The sequence below is a fragment of the Megalops cyprinoides genome, chromosome 15 (assembly GCF_013368585.1).
Source record: "Megalops cyprinoides isolate fMegCyp1 chromosome 15, fMegCyp1.pri, whole genome shotgun sequence".
NCBI lineage: Eukaryota > Metazoa > Chordata > Actinopteri > Elopiformes > Megalopidae > Megalops > Megalops cyprinoides.
The window spans coordinates 19,598,042-19,620,838 of NC_050597.1; the positions used below are offsets into that span (position 1 = coordinate 19,598,042).

The 22,797-nt window shown below is 43.9% G+C and overlaps 3 protein-coding genes across 4 annotated transcripts; 2 read left to right on the plus strand and 1 right to left on the minus strand.

The window, feature by feature from the left end:
* Positions 1 to 715: 715 nt before the first annotated feature.
* LOC118790351 lies at positions 716 to 5,648 on the plus strand. The gene is made up of 9 exons (XM_036547261.1): positions 716 to 1,309; positions 2,378 to 2,500; positions 2,760 to 2,900; positions 3,174 to 3,394; positions 4,161 to 4,210; positions 4,591 to 4,787; positions 5,196 to 5,249; positions 5,408 to 5,469; positions 5,571 to 5,648. Exons 1-9 carry the CDS (start codon positions 716 to 718, stop codon positions 5,626 to 5,628), a joined length of 1,500 nt encoding a protein of 499 aa, XP_036403154.1. The 3' UTR covers positions 5,629 to 5,648.
* A 2,650-nt stretch (positions 5,649 to 8,298) lies between these two features.
* pla2g12b (phospholipase A2, group XIIB) lies at positions 8,299 to 11,094 on the plus strand. Of its 2 annotated transcripts, none has more exons than XM_036547340.1 (4): positions 8,299 to 8,766; positions 10,363 to 10,451; positions 10,564 to 10,729; positions 10,905 to 11,094. In XM_036547340.1, exons 1-4 carry the CDS (start codon positions 8,478 to 8,480, stop codon positions 11,021 to 11,023), a joined length of 663 nt encoding a protein of 220 aa, XP_036403233.1. In that variant the 5' UTR covers positions 8,299 to 8,477; the 3' UTR covers positions 11,024 to 11,094. The 2 variants fall into 2 exon arrangements, with proteins under 2 accessions (XP_036403233.1, XP_036403234.1); XM_036547341.1 differs by having other exon boundaries at positions 8,300 to 8,766; positions 10,363 to 10,439.
* Positions 11,095 to 12,811: 1,717 nt separating this feature from the next.
* oit3 (oncoprotein induced transcript 3) lies at positions 12,812 to 22,312 on the minus strand. The gene is made up of 9 exons (XM_036546848.1): positions 22,139 to 22,312; positions 20,325 to 20,699; positions 19,487 to 19,597; positions 18,163 to 18,285; positions 17,236 to 17,358; positions 15,275 to 15,435; positions 14,673 to 15,085; positions 14,310 to 14,409; positions 12,812 to 14,124 (listed from the first exon to the last, which is right to left on the minus strand). Exons 1-9 carry the CDS (start codon positions 22,185 to 22,187, stop codon positions 13,966 to 13,968), a joined length of 1,614 nt encoding a protein of 537 aa, XP_036402741.1. The 5' UTR covers positions 22,188 to 22,312; the 3' UTR covers positions 12,812 to 13,965.
* Positions 22,313 to 22,797: the final 485 nt, after the last annotated feature.

Below are 22,797 nucleotides of genomic sequence, written 5' to 3' on the forward strand. Positions count from 1 at the left end.
TGATGTGCATTTCTATTAATCGAGTTGTCGCATCTGCAGTGAATTTTGGTTAGTGCGTGAGTCGCGACGCATCTGGCACATATTAAAAAGCTTTTGCATCTCTGAATTTCAGCATTGGGAAGGTATTACATTACACTATTGAAATGTGCGTTTGTTTTCTGGTTGCTCTAGACACTGTTTTAAATAATTGCTTTAATGAGCTTATGGTAGATTTTCAGGAGATAAATTTAACAATGATCTGTTCACGACATTATTCGTTCCATCGTGCTCTTTTAAAAGTCCATAATATTTAGGCGTCTAAAATTTATAACCTACAATCTGTTCCCCAATTCTGTATTTTAACATTTTTAACGTACAGTTATGTAGGCGACATGTGGGGTCATTTCGTGGAGTGAAAGTTTTTGTGGACCTAAATTCCTATGGAGTATTTCAGGTTACCTAAATTCTTTTCTGAACTGTTTCAAGTAAAGTGCCTTGCCGAAAAAGTACAACAACAAATCTATGTAAGATTTCTGTTACTGTACAGACTAGGCATACTACCTACAAGTCTGTTTTCTATAATTTATGAGTCTTTCTATCTTCTATCAGAAAACATTCTGAACTTTTACACAAACACAACATATATTTTTGCAGTGTGCTTACAATGTTTGCCATTGATCCAACTCAAAATGAGGCATCGAATCACAGGGACAAATCACCCACTACCTTTTCAGGGATGTGTGCAGCCAGTGAGCAGAGACACCACTCTGACAGCAGGCATGAGCTCCGGGTGCTGTTTCTGGCTATTGAGGAGGCCCACAAAGCAGACATCCGGGCCTACAGCTCGGGACATCTGAATCCTTACTGGCTCTCCCAGAGAGACAACATCAGGAAGATGAAGGATCCCATCTGGCGGGGTGCTGTCAACCCGCGTGATAGATGTGATCTCTTACCACAGCGTAGCCAAACGGAGGCCAGGGTAGAGAGGACGAAAAACACTCTGTTCAAAGGCACTGATTCTACTGCTGAGGCCACAGCCCACTCCCCCTACTCTGAGGCAGCGGAGAAAACCCCCCGTCCGTTTCTGGACCCGACTGAGCTCTTCCTGCTCAAACCAAGCACCGCACGGCAGACTGAGTCAACTGTTACCAGGGGAGACCCAGACCGATACTGGTTCACAAGGTCTTATATGGCGGGCCTGACCCGGAAAGACCAGCTCCAAATGAGGCTGGAGTTCGCTCACTCTATCCTTAAGACTCAGGACCTGAAGGAGAAAAAGTGCCTGAGCAGGAGCAAGGCCATAGAGCAGTACGAGAGGCGACTGGAACAGGTGAGAAATAGCTTTTTCAATGAGAACAGCACTAAACTATAATGACACAAATTCACGTATATGTATTCACGTAAGTCACTATCATTATTTCATTTGTGTCGATTATTAATTGATATAATTCCAGACGGTGCAAGTGAATGCAGATCTCTCTGGAGGGAATCACCTTTTCAGCTTCACTTCCATGCTCAGGGTAGATTGAATATTTGGGTCCCATTGCAAGCCTGCCTTGCTGATACCATGTGTCTCTCTCTGGAAAAGATCTTGATGGTGAATTAACTGCACCTGTCTTTGGTGCAAGGTGTTTGGTGATTTTCATGTCATTCACACATTTACACACCTCTGTGTAAGGGTATGGAAAGGTTCGAACAGTTCAGCTGTTGTGATTGCGTCATGGCTCAGAAAGATTATCCTGTAACAGGTAACCCATGCCCCAAGGCTGAAACTTAATGACGTAGTGTCCCAATCTGTAATGGAAGGTATAAGCCTCATAAGTAGCTGATACATCTGTCCATTTTGAATTGAGTTGTCCTCAGCCACACAGTATATACTGTCTGTTTTGAATGATTGCCTCAATTGTCTATTTATTTAATATAAAACTGCAACATAAGCACATATCATAAAGGTTCTACTGTGGAAAAACACACTATGTTATTACGTATATCAGCCACAAGGGGGAGACAGACACACAGGGAAGAAATTCAGGACCTGGAATTTTATTGAGTGCTTTCTCAGGCAAAATGCTAGAAGTGCTTCTACTTTGGTTTTTACCAAAAATACAGGTGCACTGGAAGGCATTTTTATCAGTAAGAGCCCTGTGTAAAACATTAATGATGCACCCTCTTAAAGCAGGAACATGTTTTGCTTTGATGTGTTGAAAGTAGGTATTGGGTCTGCCTGTTTTGTGCCTTCCCATCATGCTTCACTATGACATGGTTAGGGGGCAGGACATGACATTAAACTTACCCCCTGAACGTTAATTGCTTCCCCTTGCAATTAAATGTCTAGTGTGGAAGCACGTTGGCTCTCCATATTTCATAGTGCATATTCATATTCTCCTGCCTTTTCCAGGGACTGAGAAAGCTGCCTGTTGAGAATTGGCCCAGCAGAGAGCGACTGCGTATCTTCAGCAACACCTTTGATGACATCTGCAATGGGTCACAAGTGTTCGGCGATATTCTGAGGCAAATAAAGGTGATCCTAAATGGAATTAGATGGATTTTGATTCTATCAATAAATCAGGGGTGGACCAATTTAACTCCTGTCTGTCCTGTGTCATGAACACTGAACCCCAGTAAAAATTCATTTTCAAATTCAGGCAGAGATCATGAAAAACAACGTCATTCTTACACATTCACTGTTCACCTATTAAATACCCTGCAGAGGAAGGATTGGCAGAGTGGAATGTTTCAGTTCCTTACTATCTTTCTCCTTTGTTCCTCCATTATCTCAGATGGAGTATGATCTGTACCTGAATTCAGTCCTTGATTCACAGTCAGGTCTACAGAACATGGTACGTTCTTCCTCTTTCACTCTTTATAAGGATTCATGCAGATTCCATACTCATACTCCAGCCTTGAGATCCAGGAGCAGTGCCAGGGGTACTTGTGATTAAGAATAATTTTTATTAAGAATGAATGGGGTTTAATGAAAATCTAGGGCTCTTTTGTGAAAGACTATCGGTGGTTTAACTTCCAATTATCATGAAATATTGAGTTTGAAATTAAATTAATTTAAATTTAAGTTTTGAAACGTGACGAAGAGTTCCTTTTTCTAGTTTGGGGCACCCTCAACTATGTGATTCGGTGTCATTTTGAGGAGAGGTGTTTAGAATAAGTTTGGGATATAGCTGGTCATAAGTGCTTAGTACATCCAATCAAACACTTTCTTTCCATTTTATTTTATAACTGAATCACCTTCTGCATTGTTGAAGGCAGAGTTTTTGACATTCTTTCTCCTCTGTGTGAAGGCCCTTCCTCTTCGGGGGCAGTGGAGTGGGGTAGTTGGGGAAGGAGACCTGGAAAAAGCCTGGATCAAGGTGTGGAAGCTGGAGAGGGAAGCCAGGAGAGCCTTGGAGGAGAATGATCAGTGAGTGACAGAGTAGCAGTGCTTACAGTAATAACTGGGTAATTCCCAGTACAATACTGTATATTGTACATACAGCACACAACCAGTCCTGTTCTAACTGAGAAATGTACCACATGGCATGTTTTCACTGGTGTGAAAAAGTACCAAAATCTCCAGTTAAATTAGGCTTGTTATTAAATCTTAAAGTTTTGGATACAAGACTAAGGTTGAGTACCGTACTGCCCCCTACACCATTAGATTACATTACATTGTTTTAATCGCTTGTTTGCTAACTCTCTTTGCTCAGCAGTATGCTGCCTGCCATAGGGAGTGTGTCCCAGTTTGTCCTTTGTCATGCACTCATCTTTAGTGCTTAGTTGAACGTTTCTTCTCTCTTAAAATGCTTGCAGGGACTGACAACCAAAGATGTAAGCATATTTAGAATGAGAAATTATGTCATAAAATGCCATTGCCATCTATTCTAAAGAATAAGGATAGAGTTATGATTTTTTACTTCCTACCCATATCCAGCATGGGGTTCATGAAGCCTCCCTTTCTAATGACTGATTGTGACAGTCTCTCAAGAAACTGTGATCCGTACAGATCCACTGTGTTTGAAGAGCTTACAGTGCCTGCTTCTTTCTGAAACTAACAGAACGCCTCAAAATTGCTCAATCAAGCTAATTAATGTATTAAATAAATATACGGAAGGGGAAGACTGTTTAATGTATGTTTGCACTTTGTTTCAGTGTTGATCTTTTATCTGTCCTCTGAATGTCTGCTCCAGAGTCAGGCTAGAGCTGCGGAGGGAACGGGATCATGGACCAGAAGGAAAAGGTCAGTGGACTCCAGAAGAGTTGTGTGTAAGTGTTTATGACTATGACTCTGTTAGGTGATATTCACTCAGCTAGGGTCTTAATACTTACATGGTGCCCTGCATAATCAAGTGTTATGCTGTACTGTCTGCGTTTGCTGATGTGCAGTTTTCAGGAGTTTGCTAATCAATTTGTGATTTAGAGGATTTACACCTAATAATTGATTGATTGAGGTATTTATTAGAGATATCATTAAACATATAAAAATCCATGAACATCTGTGCCCATCAAGATCTGGTTGTAGCTCGCATGGCAGCAGCACTGGTTCTGACCCCGTTACAGAATAGAGCTATGATCCGGTGAAGGATTTCTGACCCTATTCCTCACAACGTACCTCTTCAGGGCTCCGGGAGGAAGCTGTTCTCCCGGGTCTGAACCAGGGAGCGGGTCCAGCCTCCCTCATCGACTGGGTTCAGCTAAAGAAGTGCCAGGTTTGGAACATGCTGGAGGAGGTCCGGCTTCTGGAAAAAACGATCAAAGAAGAGATGGTTTCCACAGTTACCACCAGCACCATGGAGGAATGCATCAGAGACTCAGAGGTACAGTACCAGATCTTTCACTGCCACTTTACCATACAGTGGTCCACATTGAGACAAAGCCTTTCTGCTTATGATCTTAGAGCACTGCTGCCCTCAAAGTGTTCTCAGTACACCCAAGCACATTGGCTCCTGAACTGAATAGTCAGTGTACAGACTAATTTGATTTTCCACAGCAGTTATAAGAGCTGGAAAAGCTACTGACCTGATTGTTCCAGGACCAGGGTTGGTTAGACCTGCAGCCCTGCAGGGAGTATGGATGAATTGCTCTGTTGGCACTGTTGCCCTTCCGAAAGGAACAGGAAAGCAAGTCATGAGTGGAAATGCTTATTCAAGCTCCGTTTGAGATCTGAACAATGCAGTGTATGAATGGTAGCTTGCTGTGTAATGACGCATTTTTTTCACCGACAGGCTGAGATAGTAACATTGTCAGCCTCCAGTGCACGTCTCTGTGATGTGAACAAGGTAAGGTTCTGCCTTACACACACAGCACAAACAGCTTTAGTCACATAGTGATTTCTGAATGAACAGATTTCACCTCTGTGACATGTCAATATGCAAGATAAGGGAGCACAGTAAAGAAAATCACTAAACCTGTCTTTTTTCACTTTCTTTGTCCAAAGAACTTGGAGAACAGTATCTCCAAACTCCTGAGCAGAGCAAAAACCAGCAACGAGGAGAGAGTGTAAGTATCACCAACACCTTCGCACACATAGTAAAACTTTTCTGTCAAGGGCTGTGTATTTACTACCCACTGGTCTCTACTTACATTTGATCTTGTTTCAGGGAATTCTGGGAGAAGATATGGTACACGATGAAACAGGAAGACGGAGACAATTCTTAACCAGTAACATGTTTTCCTCACCAACTGAGTTGAAAGAAAATACTCACTTTGTACTGTAGCCAGTGGTTTCCTCTACACCGCCTCTGCTGCTGCTGATCGCCCAGCTCGTTGTGACCTCTGTCTTCTCTCTGTGTGTAGGCTGAAGTAAAAACATGATCCAGAGAAGGAATCCAAAGACCAAGCCATGGACCTGTCCCAAAATCTTACAATCTATGTGTTCTGGTGTAGAAACATACATATTACATACATTCGCTCTCAACATAGTTTCATAGAGATAAGGCTAAAAGTTTGATATATATACTGCCTTCATCTGTGAAATAGTCTTACTCTGTTGATAACCGTTTTATAACAAACTTAGAACATCACTTACTCATGGTTAGAGAGCTAAAAATGTATGCTGGTGTGGACCATCTCCACTAGAGGATGCTCCCCTCTCATCAGAAACTTTGCTCTTCTACATCACTGAAGACATCATTGTGCTACTTTTCAATATTAGTTTTTCTTCAGACATGCACTATCCTCAGAACTACTCTTTGAAGATGAATGGGAGACTTACTGGCATTTGCCTGTTCTTCAATTACATCATATAAACCAAACAAACAGAAATATCTGTGACCGTAGTGACAGAGTTCTGATAAGGTTATCGTACTTTTCCCAGACTCAGCACGAACATTGATTTGTGTCCTAGGGTAGTGTCCCTCTCTCTCCCTCTCTCCTTCTCTCTCCCATGCCCTGTCCTGTCAGAAGAGGCTTCTCAACACACTATTACCCTGCCCCACCACCTTCCAGCAGCTCACATTATGACAGACTTTGCCACTTGCCACCCCCCCACCCGCCAGTCACCATGGTTGCGCTGCGTCACATTCACACTGTCTCTGACTCCACAGCAGAGTCAAAGGTGACAGTGGCTCTGGCACACACAAACCTGTCTGAGCATTCAACAGGTGAACAAGGAGCTGTTAGCAGAAGAACATGAACAAACATCCTCGAACTCTGTGTATTTTGAGAACTGGTTTATAAAATGCTTGTGGTTCCTACATGTTAGTGTATGGCCGCAGAGGAGATCTGGAGCTCGAGCGTTTGACTGTCAGATTGGTTATGGTAAGTTTTTTATTTAATAATTTTATTTATTATTTAAAAAAATTATTTAAGAATACAATGAATAAATCAAAGCTTACTGATGAGCGTATTCATTTGACAATTTTTCACTGTTCAGCCACATCAATAAAAGGATTTTGCAGTTCAGCTGAGCCAGTCAAATGAGGTCACAGTTCAGTTAAACCAATCAAACAGGGTCATGACTGGTCAATCAGCCCCTCAGGCAGGAAATAACACAAGGTCAAATGTTCACTAACAACACTCTTTACAAAGCATGCTGCTCACTATTTTAATAGTGTTTAACAGTTTAATAGTATTCATGATTTTTTGTCGTTAATGCTTTTGATATCTTTAATTTGGCAACAGAACCTCGAATAAGCTGTGTTTTTTGTAAGTTTTTTAAGTGTTTTTTGTAACACGGGCCATATCTGTGGTTGTCTTGCTGTGGGTTACAGACATCCCCTGGTGGACTGGTGGATACTATTCTTGATTGTTCTGGGTTGTGTTTCACTTGAGTTTTCCACATTTCCTATATAGTAGGGTAGACATTTAATGATGTAATTCATGGTTAAGTACTTAAGTACTTTCTCAAAAGTGCAACTGCATTGTGAAACTTGGGATCCAAAAACCTATGCAGTTGACCATCTCAACACACCTTTAAATAATGTTTTGAGTATTGTACTCCATGCTGTTATTGAAGATATGATTGATAGAAAATTGTGAGCATGTATTTTGCCTTATTCCTGAATAAACATTGTAACATGAAGGGCAGGAAATTCAGTGGGGAAAGTGTTCCTGCCTGCATCCACAACCACCAGAGAGTGGCAGTGAGTCTGTATGTTTTACTGTATGCAGAGAGAGAGATACAGGTATGCACACTATTGGAGTAAGTTCAATACACGAAACAAATGCAACATTTCACAGAAGGGCTCATGGGAACTGAAGTCCAGAGCATGTGGGAAAGTACATCTAAAACAACATCTACCATCTATGTTTCACCTCTCACTGGTACTATTGCAAAATGTTCATTGTTTGCTCAAAGAGCCCACCCCACCCTTGATATGTTTTATCAGATATTGGAGAGAGAAGCTGATGTCATCCACAGCATTTTTTCCAACCTCCAGATGGCACCTGTGAGTGAAGTGATTCAGAGCTCTCAAAACTCATTAAAGATACTGAGCAAAATGCCTGTTGTAGACATCAACAGCTGTGCTATGCGTGACTGTAGCCTGTTGGCTGAGATAGATTTTCACAGACTGCGTGTCCAATGAAGGACAGAGCCTGTGCCAAACTGAACAGATCCAGTGTCTGTAAGATTGTGTGACATCATGTTGAAAGAGACAGAGGCAGCCAAATACTCACACAGTGTGCCTGGAGTTTGGGTACTGCTGGCCAGGATCCTACTACAAGGCCCTGGCTGGAGAAGATGGCAGGGGGAAGGAGCCCAGGGTGACAAAGAGAAAGAAAACAGGAGAGAGAGGAGTGGATTAGACAGAGACAGAATCCTCTTTCCAGGTATGATAGGAGATGACCTTCGCCCCCTCTATTGCAGAGCCTGCCCCGCTGTCTGCCTGCTGAGATAACAGGTCGAAGTCCGGACGGCCGCGCTCAGGGCTGTATTAGACGTGAGAGCGTGTTCGTTTGTGGCTGTCAGTGCCTCCGTCTCTCTGCGTGACACCACAGCGCTCTCAGTCCCCCCTACCCTCCGCAGGGTGCTCCTTCTCTCCGGATCCTGCTAGAAGTCTGCCGCCATGCCGCGTGGAGCCCGCGTCTTGCTCCCGCTCCTGCTGTGCCTCTCCCTGAGGGCCGCCGTCACCCTCGCCCAGGAAGACGAGGCCCCGGCACTCGCCCCCGCAGACACCCCTGCAAACACCCCCGCACCCCCCCAGGTGGCCAACGACACCAAGGCTGAACCGGAGGAGTCGGACTGGGGGCTGAACTCCATCCGGGACAGCTTTCAGACCGTCAACAGCTACTTCGACTCCCTGGTTGAGCTGATGGGAGGCCGCAACGGTGTGTGCCAGTACCGCTGCCGATTCGGTGAGTGCCCCAGCAAAGCAAGAGTGTGTGTGTGTGTGTGTGTGTGTGTGTAAGAGGAAAAGGGTTGTGTGTCTGAGATGGTGTGTGAGAGAGACAGAGAGATACATTGTGCAGAATGTAAAGTAGAAATATGTGTTCTTGAAGGCTGGAATGTAGAACACAGTTGAAACCCAGCTACCTATGAAAAAAACACCTGACCCAGTGCAAACCAGAGGTTGTGTTTTGGCCTTTAAACAAATTGTAGTTTATTTACTCTGCAGACAGTATTACCCATGGCACCCTTTACAGCATACACTAATACACATATAAACCATTTGGGCAGAAATAATTTACAGTATAACGGTGTAAGAATAAGAAAATTTAATTATAAAAAAGGTCATTCATATCATGTGGGCTTACCATTTTATAGTAGAGTTTATTATTATTAGTTTATGTAGAGTAGAATTCAATCATGGTTTTAAATAATCTAACAGTCTCCGCTTCTGCTATGTCCTTCAGAGCCATTCCATGCATTAATAACTCTCGTTACAGTTGTATGCTTGGTATAATCTATGATCCCTGACTTTGTGTCAGGCTTTGGGAGGTCAGTCTGTTCTGGGCAGTGGTGTGATCACTCCATTTAAACTAGGACCCATGGATATCACGCCACAGGGGCAAACAAACAATAGAGACGGGGTCTGTTTAACAAAACTGTTCATGAAACTTCAGTTTGCTTTACGCTCACTATCCCTTCCTCTAGATGCAGAGATCTCAGACACACAGGTACCACACAAACACACACACACATAACTGAGACGGCATAAGTGACACTGTGTATAAGGAAATACACACAAATGTATGTATAAAGAGAGAAACATGAAAATTTGGAAAAATGCCTTCATCTTTGTATTGTGTATGTAGAAGCTGTTACAAATGTTACAATCAGCCCTGTGCCTGGGAGGTAAGAAGAGAGAGTTAAGAGTTAAGACTGACAAGAGCAGCGCTACTGTGTGACAGGGGATATGGAAACAACACTTCCCTTTATACCTAGAGCCTTGATTCTATTCCATATGTTCACATTTACCCAATGGCCCATTGTCTATACCCACAGATGTAGACTGTTCCTTGATGTTGACTCTTTCTAATAGTTTACATTTGGGGCGGTGATGTGGTGTAGTGGTTAAGGTCACACACTGTGGGGGCACTACTCTCATATGCTTATCCTGAACTGCTACATTCAATGTATAGTTCAATGGATGTATAATACAGAACATAAACACATTTCATTTGTAAATTTGAAAACATAACTATTTCTCAAAAAATTGCTTTGGAATATAAATGGTGCCTTAAATCTTCACAATGTTTAATTTATTTGATTGAATACAAAATTGTAGTTGGCTGGGTTGCAATCAAGCAGAGCAATCAAGCATATTCAACACCTTGAAGAACTGGATGGCATAAAAAGTAGAACATAGTGCTTTTCTGGCTTAAATGCAGATTCGTACCACTCTAAATACTGACAGCCATATTCAAGAAGAGAAATAAGTGTATAAACCTATAAACCTAATCAGGAGTGTTTATGTAGTGTGCATATGATTGATACTGTTGGTCCTGCAGGAAAAGCTCCACTTCCTCGCGCTGACTACAAGACTCCAGAGCCAAACGGCTGCAGTTCCTCATTACTGGGATTCCAGGTACCTCAAAGTGTATGTAACCATTTATCAGTAAACACACACGTGCACACACACCACACACACACACACATACACCCTGTGTGTGTGTGGTGTATCTGACCATCTGTCTGACCCTTTCCTCCAGCTGGACATGGGGATCCCAGCCATGACGAAGTGCTGTAACCAGCTGGACCTCTGCTATGACACCTGTGGCTCCAACAAATACCGCTGCGACTCCAAATTCCGCTGGTGCCTGCACGGCATCTGCTCTGATCTCAAGAGGAGCCTGGGCTTCGTGTCAAAGGTTGAAGGTCAGCCATGCTCTCTCCCTTGTGCTTGTCGATTTTGGATGTTTTTGCTGTCATACTTTGTATGGCCAATTTCTGATACACCATCATACTGTGATATTAAATATACTGATGCATGAGGATAAACTAATGAAATATCCCCTTCTCTCTCTCTTTTTCTCTTCCTTTTCTCCCTCAGCGTGTGAGACTGTAGCAGACACCCTTTATAACACAGTGTGGACTCTGGGCTGTAGACCCTACATGAACAGCCAGAGGGCAGCGTGCTTCTGTGAAGGAGAGGAAAAGGATGAGCTGTGATTGATTCTACAGTACCCCACCGCAGAGTACAGAACAGGAATATACAACAGGACAGAGCACAAGAGTACACAGCATAATACAGTATAGACACAAACAGCACAGGATAGCACAGGAATGTGCAGTAGAGACCAACACAGCAATACACACCACAGCACAGCACTGCAATACACAGCAATGAACCACACACTCGTACACATACTCTGTAATGCTGCATTGCAGGATTGTAAAGAATACCTGCCACGGGAATATGGGCAGAAAGTGTTGGGATACAGTCACCATGGCAACATGGAATCTGACCACACTCCCTGTAGAAACAATGAACTAAGGAAAACCTATAGAGAAGTAGGGTTGCATGGTAGCCCTGGGTCACACTGACATTTCTGGACAAACCATCTCTATGGCAGTTTTTGGCAAGTGCTCACACCTCGATGAGCAGTCAGTGGTAAATTGCAAAAAGAATGTACAGCATATGTCATTTTAAAGCAATTTTAGAACTTTTGTGACAATTGCAGTTTTTTAAAGCTCCATAAAAGATTTTTCAAAATAATTTTATGTATGTGTGTGAATATCACAGGGCTGGACAAGTAAATATCAAGGAATTTTGTTCTCTTCTGGGAATATTTTACTGTGACATTTGGTTGTGGCCGTTTCCAGACTTATGTCTGTCATTGCAGCAAAGTGAACATTTGTAAAAGAGGTTTTTTCAGTTCCTTGTTTCTGTCTCCCATGTTGTGAAGACTCATTTTCCAAGGCAGCCAGCCCCTGACAATTGCATTTTATGGGTACTGTTGTAATGTTAGCTTCTTGATCACAGTATGCACAGGAGTAACATGTGTATGGAGGGCTAAATCAGAGGGATTTACATGGGAGAACTTGCATAATATGCAATAAAAGCAAGTATGTAATTATTTGATATGCAGTTACCAGGAGCTGGTTGTATAAATTATTTTGGTGTTAACGACTTAAGATGTATACAAGTTGCATTACTGATGATGTTAATAATATTACTGTTGCTCAAAGAATCAGTGTTTTAAGTTATTAAATATGAAGTCTCAAAAACCAGCTGTATGGCTGTTTTAAGTTTCCATCTGGATTTAAGTATTATTTTTATTTTTGTTTTTAAAATAAAAAGATTATCCATTAATAAAAAACAACACAACTTGTCAAGATTTCACTCCTTGAAAATGTAGTACTTGTATGGATTATGCTGTGTGACTAATACTGGTAATACTGTTGGTTTGGGAGGTTTTTGGAATTTCCTAAGTCATATTCTTAAAAAAAATCATGTGTGTCAGCATGCTTTGTATGAAGGTATTTAAATCTGATATGTCTATAGTACATAACATGGCTCAGTTAACCACTGTAACTGCACAGTCCTGTCCTGTCTCAGTATACCTGTTCATGATGTCAGACCTTCCAAGCTACATTTCTGTCACAATGGAGTCGGTCTGATATGCTCTCATGAAGATGCAGTGTATGCTCTATTTCACAAACTCTTCATCTGTGTTGCAAAGGTGCCATGGAAACAAAATCTCTCACCCACACACTAACCTGTTACTCTAGTTTCAATAGCATATCAGAATGCCTTTTGGACATGCTGAAGTGTTTTGGGCATTTCTATCCCTCTTGAGAGACAGAAATAAGTTGAACACCCTGATTTTATCAAGCTTTTTGAAGAGCAGCAGTTATTTTCAAGGAGTTCTATATTGTACATTTTTGTGTCATATCGACTGATTTTGAGAGCACCGCAGAACTCAGAGTAGCAATGAATATGAACAGTGTATCTTTATTGAGGAGTTAAAAAAAGAAAAAATGAGATCAAACACATACTTACATAAGGCCCTGCTGATCTGCATGTAGGACAGGCAGAGAACTTACCCATACTTGATCATTATTCTGAAACTGCTTTTTATTGTTTTGCATGATTAACTTACTGGTTCAAATAAGGATCACACATTAGCAGCTGATTCATCTTTATTGCATCTAATGATGTAACTCTGCCTTTGCACGTGATCATTTTAGTTATAACAGGGAAAAGTGATTTGTTAAATACTCTAATTGCTTTGATAATTACGATGATCTACAACCTCTTTGTTGTAATTACAATTATTCAATGTAATAATGTATATTTTATGTTAAAATGAGTTATAATTAAGTTGAAAGCAATCAGCTGCTGATGAGTGGTGCATATTAACATGGGAAAGCATGATAAAGGACCATTATGAGGTTCAAGGTAAGTTCTCATCCTCCCCTGTTTGGAACTCACAGGCTGCCATAGAGTTACATTCATACATCTTTATCTGTCAGTACAGCCAAAAAGCCAGTGCTTTGCATACTTTGGTAGGAGTACTTTAACTGTGGGGTATTTAATAAAGTCATACAGAAAATAACATCAATGTATACATGTACATACTTTATATTATCTTCGTAAAAATCTATAGTTTTCAGGTACGTAGTCAATAAGCATCAATGTCGATAAGCATCAATGTATACATGCACATACTCTATATTGTCATAAAAAATGGAACCAATTCAGATATATAGTGAGTCTAAAAGTGTAGCACAAACAATAATGAGGCTTGAGAAATGTTGGCAGCCAGGGGCTTGAGTGACAATGCTCATCTGGCAGCGCTAGCAAATTAACCACAAGCTCCCTTCCAAACGATTTCTAATGGAGTTGTCAATCACTTTAATGTGAGTAAACTTTGGTGCTGTGCAAAACGGCCAAGCGTTGTACACAAGGGCATATATATCAGAGTGATGGGGACAATGGGAGCTTGTGTGTGCGTGCGTGTGTGTGTGTGTGTGTGTGTGTCTGACTGTCTGGGTATGTTTGATTGCAGACTTTATGCCTCAGTGATTGTGAGTGTGATATGTGCATGTGTAAATGTAGATATGTGTATGAGTGTGTGTGTGAAGACTTTTAAACCTCAGTGAGTGTGTCATGGGTCTGGCAGGATTCGGATGGGGCCGCTGGTCAGCAGGCGCTGGTCCTGGTGTGTATTGGTCCACACCTCCCGGCGCAAGCGTCTCTGGCAGCCCTGCGAGCAGCGGGAATCTCCCTTCCCACACACCAGCACCCGACAGTGCAGGAACACCTCCTGTAACAGGCATAACAAACACATACATCAAACACATGACCAATATGCTTGTACACACACACACACGCACACAAACACACATAAACACATATTCACATCATAAACACACAAGCACATACACACATTATAATAACATACTCACATCATAACAGGCCATAGTAAGCCAGGCCAGCTTTCCCACTCACCCGGTTGTCCTTGCCCACAAACTTGAATACAGGCACCTGGAAGTGTTTGGACAGCTGGTCTTTAGCAGAGTACTGCCTCACTGTCTCATCTGAGATGCATCTGGAGAGAGAGAAGGAGATTCTTCCAAACTGACCCTCCAAGAGGATATGAAGCAGATTTAAACAAGCCTCATCTCCATACGGTATTAACCTCTCCTTGGGGGAATTACCTCTCCTTAGTGGCATACTAACTGAGTACCCTGTTCCTTACCCATCTTTAATAAGGCTGTATTTAACCTTCCTGTTACTCACCCATCTTAGATGAGGTCATATTTGAGTGCCCTGCTCCTCACCCACCCCAAACGAGGTGGCCCTGCCACTCACCCATCCTTGATGAGGTAATATTTGAGCGCCTGGTCGGCCTTGGCGCTGGGAGTGGCGAAGCAGCTCTCGACGAGGGCGGCGAGGCCGTCGATGCGCTCCTGAGGCTCCACACCGAAGAAGAGCGAGTCGCGGAGCCGCAGCTGGGGCGGGGCGCGGTACGGCTCCGAGAACTCAGCGCTCTTGAAGAGCTCCAGGCTGAAAGGGAAGAGCCCCTCGCTGTGGCCAGCCAGCTCCAGGGCCGCGCTGCGCAGGCTGGGCAGGTAGCCGTCCGACACCTCGTACTGCCGGGGGAACTCGCACGTCACCGGGAGCAGCAGCTTGCTCGTGCGCACGATGATGTCACCGCTGCTGCCGGGGCTCGATTTGGGCAGCCCCGTCACCAGGTTAGTCCCCACGATCTTGTCTTTGACAACCTGGGCGCCGCACACAGATTTTGCCACACACATGAAAAGAAAGCACAGTCATGTGGCCAGAGATGCAATTGAATCTGCACTGTCTAACTGCTGAATGGGAGGCCACTGTGGGACTTTGGGGGACTTTGCTACAGAAGGCTACAGACCGAAGGGCTACAGACCATCCATTTTGCTTTGTGCTCATCTCACCTCCACGACAGTCCCGCAGGTCTTCAGGCTGAAGCTGAGGTTGACGTGGGTGCCGTTGGAGACACCACGGCAGGAGTTGTTGGACAGGAAGAGATCAAGGCCCCCCACCATGTCCTTAGGCACTGATACCTCTATGGAGCTGGGACTGCACTGCACTGGCACTGAGAGCAGAGAGAAAACTCTGACTGATAATACAGTGAGAGAGAACACACTGACAACACGTTCTTCATACGTCAGCACTGGGCAATTATCTACTGTACTTCAGGTTACATTAGGGAAAGCTATAAGTGTTCCTTTACCTTACAGGATTTACAGGTTCAAATCACAGGTTTCTGTGGAATTAACACACTTCTAATTAAAAAAATGTTAAAGATACATTTGCCTCCTTCCAATGTAGTATGAATTGTATCTTTGTCTTTACCTCTCCTTCTCTTGCAGTGTACATATGGCGGCCATCTTTTGGAAACCAGACTTTTTGTGTCTGCCTCTTTCAGTTGTTAAGATGGGATTACTGAGCCTGTACTGGGTCAGATTGTGTCTTTATTTATATTTACATGTAATTGCTTAGCCATTTGGATGAAAGCAACTGCTTCCATTTTTTTACATCTTATCCAATTGCACAGATGGATATTTTCTGAGATTAAATAACCAAAGGGTACAACAGCAGCACCTCAGTGGAAATCAAACTAACAACCTTTGGAACATTGTTCCTTACCATTGCACCACATTGCTGCTTTGTATCTCTGTTAGTGAAGAGATACTCAACAGTGCTGACCTGAAGCAGGTTTCTGTTAATGCATGCTATTGTAGTGAGGGTTTGATAAGGCTTGTACTACAGATAATATTTTGGACATATTTACTCACATTTTATAAGAGTAAATCCATTTCTGGATCTGGATAAGAGCTATAGATGTATACTTTCAGCCCCACATAAGGTGGTTGGATTTATTCCTCTGTACCCACAATATGTTTATACTGAATTTTGCATGCAGGACTTCAGACGGGTGTTTTGGCTCACTGACTACACAAAGCTGACTGAAGCGGTTTGACAATGAATGCACAAATACTGAGGGAGTCCATGTATGTCCAACGATACAACAGCTGACTTCACTAGTCCCAGGAGCTGAGCGCATCATAAATTGTCCTTTTTGATCCTGCCACTAGCAATCTAAAGGCTCAAGGCTGGACAGACATGCCCTCTCCCATTTTTGTTCACAGGACAGTCAGGGTTGTTTTTTTGTTGTGTCTGGTGTGAGGTGCAGAGGGACTTGTCCAAATATATGGCTATTACTCTTTGTGACGATACAACCTGGCTCTGGGCCTGTTCTTGCGTTAAAATGTCCATGTGGCAGCACATTTTGGATGTGGATTGGAAAATGGCTGATTTGTGTCTGGAGGGTTTGAAAGTAAGCTGTATCATAATATGTGGGTTAAGCAGGGAGGATGTCAGCCACACACAGGCATACATCACTGTCACACACCGTTATCTCCTCGTTATCCTTTAAACCATATTCGTGTTGGGCCTTTTATTGGAGTGATGTGGGCTGCCAGGTCTTTTCTATATAACTTTATTGTTCCTCCTTAGTAACTGCTGTACTTCACTCTTCTGAGCTGGTACTGGATTTCCTTAACCTAAGTGCACGTGCATCACACTGACTTTGTAATAGAATTATGATGTCTCGTCTATTAACCTCCTGAATAAAATCTGAGCCTGAGTTTAGGTTTGAGGAGTACGGGCCATATATATTCCAGGAGATGATGTATCTCTTACTCTGCCTCTAGCACACACATACATATCTCTCTCACTCAGACATACGCACAACGTGTCTCACATAAATCATTCTCTCTCTAGCACACATACATCCGTCTAAATCACATACTGTACATCTCACACACATACACACACATACACACATACACCTCTAAATCACGCACAAACACACGCTCTCCATCTCTCTCACCCTGGCAGGTGCGGTGGTCCTCCCCCAGTTCCAGGCCTCGGGGACAGTGACACACGAAGGAGTCCCTCAGCATAGAGCAGCCATGGCTGCAGCCTCCATTATTGACGTGGCACCCCTCGACCTCTGCAGGAGGAAATCGCTGTCATTTGCTTCCTCACTGTCCTCATCTCCAGTCATGTGTTGTGACATGCGTTATTCTCACACATGTGTACTACAACAGTAGCAGGCTACTGTGGCCCAGCCGAAGAAAACCATCAGAAGCTCTAAAAGACAGCTGCTCTGAAACACTGCTGCTGTTTGTGAGAGGACCCAGCCCTGATCGACAACAATGTGTGATGCAGGAGCGTAAGGCAGAAAAAAATCCTATTATTGAAAGCTAAGTACAAAGGGTTGTAGCTTTGTGATAACTGTTATCTGGGAGCATATACAGGGTTACTTAAGATGAATACTTAGGAGTTTATAGTAATACATTACTATATGTGTGTATATATATATATATATATATATATATATATATATATATATATATATATATATATATTTATATAGTAACACAACAACGTGTATACCAATGAAAAATCATTATGATTATAGCTTCTTAATATAATATTCAACCCAAAAGTCATAAGTGTGTATATCCACAGACAGGGATGACTGTAAAGCTTATTTAGGAACAAGGCTATGGTTAAGAGAGAAAAGAGAAATTTATTGTCATTGGCCTTCAAGAAGAGTCTTAGGCTACTTTGCCACACTAGCGTTGGTTTGTGTAACCAACTGAACCAGCTCATAATGACTAAAAACTATAGGCCAGGGTGATGAAATGGCAGTGACTTCATCCGTGAACAGCGATTGTGATGTAAAAATCATGACCTCATCTGAACTGACCTCATCTGTATTGACCAGTGACTGTGACAGCGATGACCTCACCTTTGCAGCTCCGCCCGTCTTCGTCCAGCACTCGCCCAGGCCCACACTCACAGCGCCGGGAGCCCTTGGTGTTCACACACACCTCCGCACATCCCCCGTTACCCTGCTCACATTCATTCACATCTGATCGCAGCAGAGGGAGAGAGAGAGAGAGAGAGAGAGAGGGTTTGGAGGGGAACGTGACTCATTGATTGAGCAGGGAGAGGGGCTGATTAGATGATAATGACAACTGCAGCTTTTACATGCTTAATTACATCAGCACTGCACTGTTCTGCTGCCTCCCCCCCCCATCCCCCCAGGCTCACATGCTCTTTCCCTTCTTGTCTTTCTGCCTCCCGCTCTCCTTAACACAGCCATCACACATCTAAATGACTCAGCAAATTCTGTCAACAGGCACACGCAAACAAAACCCAGTCTGTGCTCTGCATTTCTTTTCCTTTGCTCTTTCTCTCCACCTCCCTCCATCCCTCCTTACTTCCCTCTCTCTCACCCACCCTTCATCACTTTCTCCGAGAAAAGATTCCGAGATCGTCTTTTTCTCCCACAATCTCCATATTTCCTCTGTTTTTTGCTGCCTCCTTTCTTCCTCCTGTCCTCGTTCCTTATCTTCCCCTCTCCCTCCTCCCTCCTCCTCCATCCCTGTCCCCCTCGTTACAGTACATCTCCCTGCCCCTCTTCACACATGAGTGGTTTTCCCAATGTCCTTTGCATAATTTTCTGATGTATTGACCTTGGTAACTTTCCACACCTGGATTAACTTTTTTTACTGACAAGGAAACTCCTTGGGTTCAAGGAGAGGGATATCAACATGTGATGCTATCACACGAGTGCATTTTTAGTAGGAGGTTAATGATCGTGAAATAGGATTTTAATAAACTGTAATCAACCAAAACAGCCACTGAAATAACATTTTGAAAGGCACCCCTTAAATTTTTTTCGGTTTTGATAATATTCATTTTGAGAAGAGTTATGCAACATATGCTGCATATAGATTAAAATTAACAGTGAAGGTAAAAATGTTAAAAATTGATGTAAGGCAGGGAATTATTAGAAATGCGAGCTAATCAGAAAACCCAGGTGGTTTTTCAGGATGTGCTCAGTAAGGGTAACCCTAACCCTGCCCCAAACCCCAACCCCTAACCTCTAACCCTAAAAAGGTCATTGACAATTGTATGTAATGTATGGAAATTTTCTAAGATGATGAATTAACACTGGATTACACCTGAGTAAAAGGTCTTAAATACCTTAAGGAAGAGTACTTCCCTTTACTTCCCTCTCCCCCTTTCTCCTTCTCTCTCTCCCTGCCCTCATCCCTCTCTCTCACCCAGGCAGGTCTGTCCGTCGGGCCCCAGGGTGGTCCCACTGGCACATTGACAGTCCGGCTCCTGGCAGTCTGGACCCTTGCACTCCACTTCGTCGCAGATGTCGTAGAAATCTGAGAGATGAACAGGCAGACACACGGCTCACTGCCAGTCTGTCCCTGAAGAACAGCTTGTGCATGTCAGCTATGACAACACCCAAACCAAAGGGACATGGAAATAGAAGTTATCACAGAGAGAGAGACAAATGCAAAAACTGGAACATTGGCACTGGCTTCGCTTCAATATTTAATCTTAACCTTTTATGTTTATTTCTCCCTGACTTTTGAATCCCAAATGGCGCCTTACACTTGCCCCATCAAAACAGTCACCACCCTACACTGAAGCGTGGCAAAACCAATTCTCCAATCCACTGACATGCCAGCAATGGCTATTTTCACACTATAATTCCCACAGTGCACCACAGGGACACCGTTTTGCAATTACAGGCAAGTGTTACTTTTTCACAACCAGAAATCACCATAAAGAACAAAAAGTGCTGAGCTTTGGGTGAAGCACAGCATCATTTCCATTAAACTGGGTCAAAGCAAAGGACACATGTTGACCGAATTGACGTCACAGGCAGGCAGAAAGGCAGTTATTTAGGAAACCAACACACAGATCTTTACAGGCGGACTGAGAGAAAACAGACTGTCTGACTAATGGTCACAGAGATACAGGCAGACATGTGGATTGGCTCATAGACACACAGACGGGCGGGGAGTTGGAAAAAAATACACAGCAAGAACTTTACAGTGGAATGGACAGTGATACTGGGTCAGACGGGTCAACGGATGGACTCACGGCCGCAGTAGACATGGAAGCAGACCGCGGGGCGTGGCAGCCGGTACACATAGTAGCCACCGGCGCAGGCCTTGACGTCCACGGTGGAGTTCCACTGGCAGCAGTTGTCGTTGAAGCTGGCGCATGTAGGTAGGGTAACGATGCCGTCCGCGGGGCGCGGGTGGCTGCCATTCAGCCAGATGGGCGCGTGCGTGCCGCAGTGGTTCTCCGCAATGCAGAAGGTGGGCATGGCGTCGCCCGCCATGCCCGTGAAGCGGTACCACTCGCCGTCCACGTGGTTGTCGCATAGGGGCAAGCCCGCCGAGTGATTGACGTGGTGGTCCGTGTTCCGCCAGGGTTCGTTCAGGCTGATGTAGGCGGAGCATGGGTCCAGGGCTGGGCGTGGCCGGCGGGGAGGAAGCGGAGGTAGTTATTTTCTCAAAGGGGTTGAACTAAAACACATGGAGAAATCCACTTTCATTTCATCACCCCAGTGCCAAATTTAGGTCATCCCCGGATGTGCCCAACCAGCCAAAACAAGCAGCCCAACCCACAGGGGTGAAATAATATCTGTCTTTGTTAGAGCCACATACATCAGCGCAAGACACCGTTCTATTCAGACCATAATCAGGGTCAGCAGGAAGACTCAATACAGAGAGGGGGAATAAACAAATTGCAGTGGAGGACAATCAATAGTCTCTCTTTCTTTCACTCCACAATCTAATTAAGTGGCAGAATTAAGCCGCGAATGGGACGCAGAGCCAGATGGGCAGAGATGAGAAAGGATCTGGCCACGAGGACGGGTGAGCGTTAATCACAGTGTCAGAGGGAGACGAGCGGGAATGGAACAATCTCTTCCGCCATAAAGCACGGGTGCTGCTGACCGGCAGGCCCGCAGACGAGCCAGAGAAAGCACATCAATCTGCAGCCCCGGGGCCGGCCAAATGGGACTCTGCAGTCCCAATACTGCTGCTGTCCTTACTGCTGCCATAAAGCCCTGCTATACGCATGAAGGCTGTAGGTTTATACAGTATATCTCTCTTTCACACACACACACACACATACACACACACACACACAATGTGCAAGAAACACAGCACTTTGTAGATGCAGACAGGTCTATCTGAGAAGGATATCCAGCTGACACAGGAAAGACACCGGGTCAAGGATGACTGGAGGAGCAAGCCAAGGATCTCCTGTTGGAATCCTGATTGCCCAATGTAAATCCCCCCGTACATTAAAAGGGCTGTTCACTGTGATGATCACTGTCCCTCTCCTGTCAAATCCCTCATCCAACCATCTATCCATCCATCAAAAGGAAGTAAGAAGAATGTCACAAATGCTACATTCTGCCCATTTACTGATTGCCATGAGGTTGAAGGGGGCAACAGCTTGGAGTGGTGGTCAGAACAACAGAATGTTTTGAGTTCAGAGCCCTGAGCACTGGGACACCAACCTTACATCTATCCGTTCTTCTTTACTGCCAAATTCAACAGTGATTTAGTATGAAGTGTACAAACAATTTCAGTGCCCCTCTCACTTGCATGTTAGACTCTTTGAGCACTTCTTTAACTTCTCCCCCAAGCTGCTAGTTGATGGCTGTGTGTAAATCCCACCATGGTTGGTCATAAAGGGTCTTTCACTGAACTTGCATTCTGCATTTGTCCCTTATGATCCAGCACTTTTTAACTGGGTCTGCCATCTGTTGATGTAGGTGGAAAGCACAGCATGAACATACAGTACATATTCAAAAACACTTGTAACTGGATTCCTCCACTTCATAACCAGAGTTGTTACTCCCTGCATTACAGAGTTCAGAGTTCAGAGAGACTCACCAATTCCATGTGCATCCTGCAAAAGAACAGCAAGTAGGAGCAGCAGCATGATGGGAGAGCTCAGGGTGTCAGTGTCTGTATGTCAGTCCTTTGGCCGCAGTAGTCTCTAGTGGAAGAGTGTCTGTTCGTTCTCTAGGCTGCCCAGGAAAAGTGGGGTGGCTTTATAAACGGGCCCCACTCTTATCTCCATGCAGGAAAGGTTGGCTGAGCTAAGAAGAGAAATAGGGGGAGTGTGGCGTATGTAGAGGGAGGGGGCTACAGGACATCTGTCTCACCTTGACCCCCCCCCCCCCCCCCCACTACTCAACAGCGACAGGACCATCTTTCCATTGTTCCAGTAGTCAGCCTTATCCAAAACACATACGGGACTGGATTACAGACCAGGTCATTCCAAATCTCTCTCTCCCACACTCTGTGCCCCACACATCCCTCCATTATTGCTGTTCCTTATCCCTTATTCCCTCATTTCAAGCCTATCTCTGACGTCAACTTTGAGCCCTCTCACTCAATATTCAGCAAAATCATTCGTCCTCCTTCTATCATTCTCTTTTTCAAAATCATAATTCTATTCCTCCATTTTCTGTCTAGACTGATAATGATTTGTGAGAAAATGGGTCTCTCTATTCTCCATTCCAATTTCTCCTCTGTGAAATCCCCCC